Source organism: Populus euphratica, unplaced genomic scaffold (genome assembly GCF_000495115.2).
Source record: "Populus euphratica unplaced genomic scaffold, PopEup_1.0 scaffold2425.1, whole genome shotgun sequence".
Lineage (NCBI taxonomy): Eukaryota > Viridiplantae > Streptophyta > Magnoliopsida > Malpighiales > Salicaceae > Populus > Populus euphratica.
Window position 1 is genome coordinate 13,529 of NW_011502251.1, and position 9,049 is coordinate 22,577.

The following is a 9,049-nucleotide window of genomic DNA, read 5'->3' on the forward strand; positions in this document are numbered from 1 at the left end:
AATAAAATCAAAAAAGGTAATTTAAAAAAATCATAATAAACAAACAAAAACTACAAAAAAATCATATAGAAAAAAACTATAGTCATTCACAATGTTTTCAACAAAACAATTACAAAACTAAATTCTCAACCAACTCTATATTAAAAAAAATTGATAAATATAATTTTAAACAAAATCATAAAAAAAATTATGTAGAAACACATTATAGCAAGCCATAGTATTTTATAAGAAAAGCTACAGTTGTAGCTTTCAACTAATTTAATATTAAAAAAATAAAATCAATATATAATTTTCAATAAAATCATAATGAAAAAATTATGTGAGGAAATACTGTAACAATTCATAGTGTTTTAAAAAATTATAAAAATAATTTTTTAACTAGTTTAATATTAAAAAATTAAAATTAAAAAAAAAGTTTTTAAAAAGAAAAACAAAGAGAAAAAACAAAGGAGAAAGCGATGTAGCAATTGGAAAAAGCTATATTGCTTTTCTATGCGTTTTAGGGTATTACTTAATTTAGAAGAAAGATTCAATTAACATTTTAATTGTTAGAAGGGTGTTTTTAACCAATTGCTTGTAACGTAGGGACCGTATGTGAGGCGTTATCAACCAAGAGAGAAAAATAAAAAACGCGGTTCTGAATGTGGTGCTGCATTATCCCTCGGGAAAATTTTGGCAAGGAGGAGAGGGGTTTAAGCTTCGGGCACACGTGTCCGTAACCATCAAGACGACGCCACGAATACAAGTTAAAAAAGACACCCGTCAAACAAAATCCTTCCAAGCATCAACCAAAATTTCTTCCAACACGAGAGAAAGAGTCTGTAAAGACTTGATTTCTTTTAATCAGAGGATCGAGATCTCCTTTTCTCTTTTCAAGCAGCTATGTTCAAGTTCTGGTATTTTCCCCCATCTGTATCTCTATCTGGGGATTTGATAGATTAATCTGAATTTCTAGGGATTTGATTTGATTTGATTATGTTGTTGTTGTTATCATACCGTGAAAATGGTTTTTATTTATACAATTACTGTGCTGAAATCCTGATTGATTGATGGTTTTATGTTTTTTTCTGTTCATTTTCCTACAGGGGTTCTCAGGAACAACAAGAGCAGGCGCGTCCACAAGATGTTAATCCTGCACAATCTTGGTACCCTCCATCTGTAGTTACTTCTCCTTCTTCACGCCCTGCAACACCAACTAGTAGCTCTTCTAGTTCCCACAGCTTACAAAGGCCTACTGAACGCCCACTCTCTCCTTCACCTGCTGAAGCTGCTGCCATTATTACTCTTTTGAAGGACAAGAGGTTTGTTGTTTAGATGGGATAAACTTACTGCATGCTATTCTCTACCTGATATGCTCATAATGTTCTAAATCCTTTTTCATCTGCATCTGTGTTTTAGCAAATATCAAGGTAAAGCTTTTATGTTTTTTTCCTCTGAATCTCTTAGCTTTCTTTAAGGTTTTTCTCTCCCATGATTTTTTTATTGTTCTATCTTGTAATGTTAGTTGCTACATCGAGGTATGGAGCTTTGATAAATATTGCCTTTATAGACAACAATTTCTTTTACCAAAATGAATTAAAGTAATTAAAGAAAACGTTACGCACTTGTTTCTGTAAACATATGAAGGAGGAGAGTTTAAGTCTGTGTCTTTGGTGGGAATGTTTTCGATCAAAATAGATAATTGCCTCTGTAGCTTGGGAGAATTAATACAGGTAATCTGATTGCATTACAAGATGTCGTGTTTTGTTCATTTTCTAATTACTTGTTTTCTTTGAAATTATGTCTATAGTGTTGATGAGCTACGGAAGCTATTGTCTGACAAGGATGCATACCATCAATTTTTACTTTCACTTGACCAGGTTAAAATTCAAAACAATGTAAGTTAAGCTAATTCCTTCCTTTTTTCCCATTATCTGCTTTTACAATTAATTTTACCCCTTGAGTGGTATGGGTTAAACGCTAGTGGACTCCATTCAAATTGGTAGGACCAGAAAAGCCTAGTTACCTGCTGGTATTGCCTTCTTGCCCTCATCTTGCTGCTTGTTTCTAGGGATCTCATTTTCCAAGGAACTTGCAGTATTCTTTCTTGATTCTTTAAATGATCAATTCAAGAAGTGATGACTGAACAGTAGTTAGTAAATGGAGGAATAGACGTCATTTTGTCTTTCACTAGATCTTCAGATTTTGAGAATTGTCTAGCATTATTACCAGTTAGGAGAAGTGGATGAGAATTTCAAACAATTTCCTCTGTTTGGATGCTTTAACAAGGAGATAAATGGAGGTAAGAAACAAAAAATAATGATTATAATTTCCCTCTCGATTCACTTATTTCTCTTGAAAAGTGTGCCTCATTTGTAACTGACTCGGAATATATCTACACAGGGAACAAGCCACCTCCTATCGTGAATTTATCTCACTTCTCTGTATCTTTACAGCATCCAAATTATTCCAGCCAAATGAACTTTGCTTCTTTTCATTTCTCTTCTTGTGTCCTTAGTTTTAGCCCCATCCCCTGCCACTCACTTACTCAATTAGTCGATTATTATCATTCTGGTAGGCATGCAAATAGACTTAGCCTCCTCTTCCTTTCTCCAGAATCAAAAGTGAAGATGATGATGTGATCACAAGGAATAACACTGTTTGTGTATCTCTAGAATAAACTGCAAAATTTGCAGTTATAGTCTTAAGAGTAACTTTGTTCCCATGGTAACAAGTCAGGCATGTATGTAAATTCAGAAATGCATGCTCATACAAACATGGTCTCATACCCAAGGAAGCATGTAGGCATTCCTCAAATCAGAATGAATCACCTGACTTGTGTTTTCTTGATGTGATTGGATACTTACGCGTGCTTTTCTGAACCGCACAATAACTGGAACTAAAAATGCAAAACTGCCATGTCTTTTGCATGATATTAAGTCATACCTTTGTTTCCTTAGTCTTGCAAGAAGAGGGGGAAATTGAAACTTATCTTCCCCTTCCCACCTTTTGGAAAGTCCGCATACTTGTTTGTGACTGCTTCTTTTGCTGTTTCCATCAGATAAGAGATGAGCTTTGCAAGGAAACTCTGCAGCTTGCCAGTAAGTTGCTGGAGCCTTTTTTTAAAATATTTAAAGTGGTTTGGCTATAAAAGCGTGAACTAATGTGATCTAATTGTTTTTTATGTATAGGAGAGAACTTGGAGAAAGAGCCACGCATAATGGAGCTAAGAAATCAAGTGAGGTTTTGTGCTGTTTGTCATTTCCATGCTTGCTTGTTTAATCTAATGCATTGAACTTGAAGCCATTTTTCCTTTTCTCGTGTGCTCAGTGCAGGATAATTCGGACAACTGAGCTGGCTGCTGCTCAGGAAAAACTAAATGAGCTGGAAAAACAGAAAGAAGAGTTGTTGAGGTCCTGCTCTCCCGCCTCCATCCTGCAAAGGCTACAAGGTACACTTCGAAATTAAAGTCAGTCCATTTGAAGGCTCAAAACATATGGTAAAATGAGAAATAAAAGGCATTTTCTTAGGTATGATCTGAATATATGTTCCTCATCTGCAGAGGCAATGAATAAGACAGACGAGGAATCTGAAGCCTTCCATAGGCAGTTCCTTGATAAGGAGATAGATCTTGGGGCTTTTGTGCAGAAGTACAAAAAACTCCGTACCACCTATCACAAACGAGCACTCATCCATCTTGCAGCAAAAGCATCTCCGACTGGGTGACCTGTACTTGAATGTATACAAGTACACTGAGATCACATGTTAACTTGTTTGTGTAGTAGATTCATATATTCTGATGTACTTTCGACATGGTGTATCATTCGCTCATTATATTTTTTCAGTATGGTCGTGTATCATTTGTTATTAGTTTTTGGGGCGATTCTGTCTCTCGGCACTCCAATTTTATCAGTTTCAACAAATACTAAAGAGAACTACCAAAATAATAATAATTTGTGTTTGTAAAGGGATTTTAAAGCTCATGAAGGTTTCCTATGTTTTTCCTTGTGGGAGATGTTCAGTAGAGTTTACTATTTGTGTTTGTATAATTTTTGCCACGAATGATTTCTCTCTCACGTTGAAACGATTAGAACAAATGCTTCAGACCCTGTTATAAGTTACAAAAGTTAGTGACTCTGAATATGCTTAGATAGAATTTATAACCAGCTCATGAATCTGGATCATAAAAAGAAGTCAAAGTCAAGGTAGAATCTAGTGGTCATTGCATTGCATAAAAAAACTGAAAACCAATCCGAAAATTATGCAGATAAATGGAAGGATGAGAGAGAGAGAGGATTCCAATATGTGTAATATGTGTTCAATGATAGAGGATTCCAATATGTGTAATATGTGTAAGGTCTAGGTAAAGACTGGTTTCTGGCCTGGTTACAAAATTATAGCAGTCAAGTTCCACCTATCTTTTATCATCACGCAACCAGATGCCCGTATTTGGCCTGGTTATTAGTGGTTTCAACTTCTAAATCCTTTACTGCAGGGTCAAATCCTTGCAGAAACTAGATGTGCTTGACAAATTATATTGGGCTCTAGTTTCAGAGGAAGAAGTACAGGTCATTGGAAATCTCCTTGTGGAAAATAATACAGGGTTTCCATTTTTTGAACATGAGAGAGAGAGAGTAGCTCTAAAATTCATCTTCTTTTTGTGCAACTTCGTCAAGGGAAAAAGATGCACTCTAATCATAGCTGTCTCACTTGATCTTGTTAAAATTATTTCTCTAACTTTGGTCCATAAACTTGTACCTTTTAAATCTCGCTTTAAGTAAAAATATTGATTTAGACTCGAAAGTCATTTGACTCAAGATAATGTTAAAGAAACAAACTTATACCATATGTTGTTATGTTATTACCAAATATATATATATATATAGTCACCGCATAATCATGTAATAGAAAGTATCCCATATCTTTCCTACCAAGAATCTGCATTACATGTACTACTATTTGGCCACCAAATAAGTTCACAAATAACCTATGATAACGAAATATAATAAAGTTTGCTAAGCAAAGAAATGTGCTTCTTGTCAAGGGTACTGATAAATAGAACAGAGATTACTCATGTTCATGAGATCCTACCAATATCAGCAATCAACAGCTCCCAGAAACACTATCTCAGATCCCACTCGGCCAGATAACAAAAGGTCTCATTCTCTTACACGATCTAGTTCTTTTTCCCACTTCAGACCAAACATCTGTCGCCCAAATGGTACGATGAGGTTGTAGCGGAAAACCTGCAGTGCGTCATCTACATTCAAGTCATGTCCATATCAACCATACAGGAGAAATATTTACAGGGATAAGATGAAATAGTAACAGCAGAAGGAGATGCTCCAATGCCACTATCTGCACATGGGCATTGACAGAATTGTGCCCAAGACAGTGCAACAAATGTTTTAACTTAGTAGAATTAGGACCATCTCATATAGGAAGTTTCAACCATCTGTGAATGTCAAGCAGCTAAGCATCCACAACTGGGAGACAAACCAAGGGTGCGGCGCGGCGCGGTGCATCAAGGTTCAACAGCTCCAACTGAGCTAAAGGCCACATGAAAGTTAACATTAGGCAGAGATGGGTAACGAAGTGCTGACCTTATTGTTGATATGACGCAGTTGAACTTGCAAAATCTCTGACCATTCAATCCATTTGGAGTGATCCCCATTGCATTTGCTCATCCAAGCTTTCTTCAATGCTAACCGCCATTCAGATATCTGGCGCCTTATCTCTTTGTTAAGCTCAACCCACTCGGGTGCACATCCATTTTTTGAAAGGATTCTATACAAGGTGTCTTCAGCTGGGTCAGCATGAGAATTTGTACTGAGGTTAAGGGGTTTTCCTCTCCCTGGTAAATTCTCAAATTGGCCTTCTTCCATTGAGTGCCATATTCTTTGCTCGACAACGTTGATAATGTCCGTTTCTGACCTGTCCAAATGACAACCAGACATCATATTCCACTGATGCTGCTGAGCCAAGTACTCGCATAATCTAACAATTAAATGAGGAAGAAACAGCCTGAGCCTGTGCGTAAAAATCCTAAGCGCACAGGAAATGTGGCAGTATGATAACCCCCCAAGCGCATATACTTTTTCTACAACATTAGCTAGTTCTTTTGTTAACCCCAAGCACCCCCTGCATCGCCGTGACAAGGCACAATTTTATTTGATGGAGCATTATAGGTAGAACAAAGAAGATAGCAGTAGTAGTTGTAATACAGAATCTCAGCACTTTTTGAGTCCAAATTAATAAAAGAACTCAAAACAACGGATTTTATTTCCCTACAGCCAAATAATAATGATAAAAAAGGAGAGCGTGAATTGTTAGTATAACAAATAATAAAAGCAGGCAGAAGAGAGCATCAAGGAACTAACCTAACAGAGTTGCGTTGGCCACGGAGTTCAGGAGGGAGCTTGCGGTCATTGAGAGCGTCAATTACAGCTGATAGACGACGTTCTTCTTCCCTTATCTTCTTGACCTTATCACCATCAATTTTGGGAATGGAAGAAGACGATGCCGCCCTCCAAAAGATGGCTGACTTCTTATTATTACTTGATTTATTAATCAACCATGAAGACAAGACAACTTTTCCATTTCGCGCAGAGCGAACCGCCATGGTGGTCATCGCCACACCCACACCCTCCTTGAATACAAATTAAGCTATTTCTTAACTATTAAATTTTAATCTTATTTTATTATTCAAAAAAAAAAAGAAGTGCGATTTACACGCCGCCCCGTCAACATGTGTCATCCCTTTTACATGTGCGACTGGCAAACGGAGCCTGCCTGTCATTGTGTGATCAATTATTAAGATTTATTTTGTATTAAAAACCAAAATTAGATTATTGATTATAGGAGAGAAATGAAAAACTTAAATAACCCTTCTTCTTCTTCTTCTTCTTTTCAAATTCTCGTGTTTATCTGTACAGAATCTGTCGAACTGAAAAATAATCATAATCTTGTAATCAATTGTTCACAAATCAACTTATGTTTTTTTTTGTCACATCATTCACATGCTCTCTAAAATAAAATAAAATTAATAATTAAATTATTATCTAATTATTAAAAAAATTAAAATTTTAAATAGATATTTATCTTAGATATTCAAGTGTTTGGTCAGTTATGCCTAACAAAATATTAACCTCACATTTATCATATTTTTTTAAATGAAATATTATCTTTATTATATATATTTTTTAAATTTGTTATATCAAGCTATCAATCATTTATTTTTATTGTGGATTTTGTTTAAAAAAACAGTATTGGTCCCTAAAAGTCAAAGACTCATTAATAAATTTTATCATAATCTCTAAAAGTAGAAGATTTCATCTATTTAAAAAAAAAATGACTTTAATCCTTAAAAATGGATGATTTTTTGATTTAAAAAAAAAAACATTAACATTAATCTATAAAGATAGACAATTTTATCGGTTTTGATGATTTTAATATCAATATCTAAAAATAGTCTTTATAGTCATACCCACACCCCCATTTTCTTCTTCAATAAACACTTTTCCTTCTCCAACCCATAACTACAATAACTCGTTATATTCCTTGTAATAACCCCATTTTAGATCCTTAAAAATTATTTTATAAAAAATATAATTGTAATAACCCAATTTTAGATCCTCTAAAATACCTCATTCATCCTATCTTGTTTTAAAATTGTTTTATAAAAAAATTATTTTTCTTCTTTTATTCAAAAATATTTTTGGAACACTAAGAGATAAGTCATCGAGTCACACAAACCAAAATACTAGAATAATAGCTAGATTTGGGATATTTTCACAAGATGGGATGAAGAAAGAAAGAAAATTGAGTTTGAAATCCATACTTGACCAAAATTAGAAGAATTAATCAAATCTAAGGATTTAATTAAACTTGTAATAGATTTAATTGACTTATTCAAGGACTTAATTAAAGAGAAATTAAGTTTGAAAATCATTTGGGTAAAAATTGAAAGAATCAACTAAGTTCAAGGACTTAATTAAACTTGTAATAGGTTTTGTGGATTCAATTAGGGACTCAATTGAAGAAAATCAAATTTGAAGATCTAATTTAGATCAATATGTAAAGATTGAAATATTAGGGACACAATTTAAACTTGAAAAGACTAAATTGATGGCAATAGGGGTTCATTAAGAGAAATTTAAAGATTGAAAGTTAATTGAGGGTCAAATTGAATAATTTCAAAACCAAAGATTAAAGTGCACGAGGAGCATGAGTTTAGGGGTTGAAATTAATAAAATCAGTTGTTAATTTGAAAGAAATTAAAAATTTGATGATGCATAGGGTTCAAATTGCATAATCTAGAAATCAAGGATTAAGTTGTAAAAGGTGCTTAAACTAAAGGATTTAAATCAAGTGTGCCATTGCAAAAATTAAGTTGTAAAAGATACTACATTTAATGCCTCATATATCCATCAAACTTGACAACATATGAATCAAAATAGTGACCTAACATCCCTCTATCATCGAGTATGATCCGTTTGGGCCTATTAACATCATAACGACCCCAGCATTGGCCTAAAAAGATCAACTCAAACAGCCTTGAATTGTCAGATTTGACAGTTCCTAGTGTATATTTTAAAACAACGGTTGGGATCCTTTCCAACAGAATCAAGAAATGAAATATTTTTCTTGGGTAAAAAAGATTACCGTCTTCCACCTTCTATAAATAAGAGTGGATTTCATGGCACGAGAAAGAAGAAAATTTAGTCCAAAAATCATAAAAAACCAGTCATCTCCCTATTTCCATTTTTCTTCTCTCCCTGACAGCCTTCTATGACTCTTTCTTTTTCTTTTTTTCTCTCATCAGTGCCTCGTTATCCACCTCTCCTTTAGCTTCTTTACTACCAGCTCCACCACGCGTTTCCAAGACCACCAACTGGCCTCCACCATGCCTGAAACAACCATTGTTTCTTCCTCTTTATCACCTCTACAAAATCTTCTTCTTTATTTTGCGATCAACTTTGACCACCATTCCTCACAGCAATGTCGCCCAAACTATCAGCTTAACCTCTTGATCATAGCCGAGACTTCTACATCAAGTGAGCCATTTTCT

The 9,049-nt window shown here is 34.5% G+C and overlaps 2 protein-coding genes across 2 annotated transcripts; one reads left to right on the forward strand and one right to left on the reverse strand.

The window, feature by feature from the left end:
- The first annotated feature begins 660 nt into the window (after positions 1–660).
- On the forward strand, positions 661–3,985 carry LOC105119013 (vacuolar protein-sorting-associated protein 37 homolog 1-like). The gene is made up of 7 exons (XM_011017104.1): positions 661–896; positions 1,086–1,301; positions 1,790–1,877; positions 3,041–3,080; positions 3,171–3,217; positions 3,310–3,430; positions 3,542–3,985. The coding sequence occupies exons 1-7, from the start codon at positions 883–885 to the stop codon at positions 3,703–3,705; spliced, it is 690 nt and encodes a 229-aa protein (XP_011015406.1). The 5' UTR covers positions 661–882; the 3' UTR covers positions 3,706–3,985.
- An 816-nt stretch (positions 3,986–4,801) lies between these two features.
- Positions 4,802–6,679, reverse strand: LOC105119014 (dnaJ homolog subfamily C member 28-like). Its single transcript, XM_011017105.1, has 3 exons — positions 6,360–6,679; positions 5,583–5,913; positions 4,802–5,225 (listed from the first exon to the last, which is right to left on the reverse strand). The coding sequence occupies exons 1-3, from the start codon at positions 6,608–6,610 to the stop codon at positions 5,139–5,141; spliced, it is 669 nt and encodes a 222-aa protein (XP_011015407.1). The 5' UTR covers positions 6,611–6,679; the 3' UTR covers positions 4,802–5,138.
- Between the last annotated feature and the right edge of the window lie 2,370 nt (positions 6,680–9,049).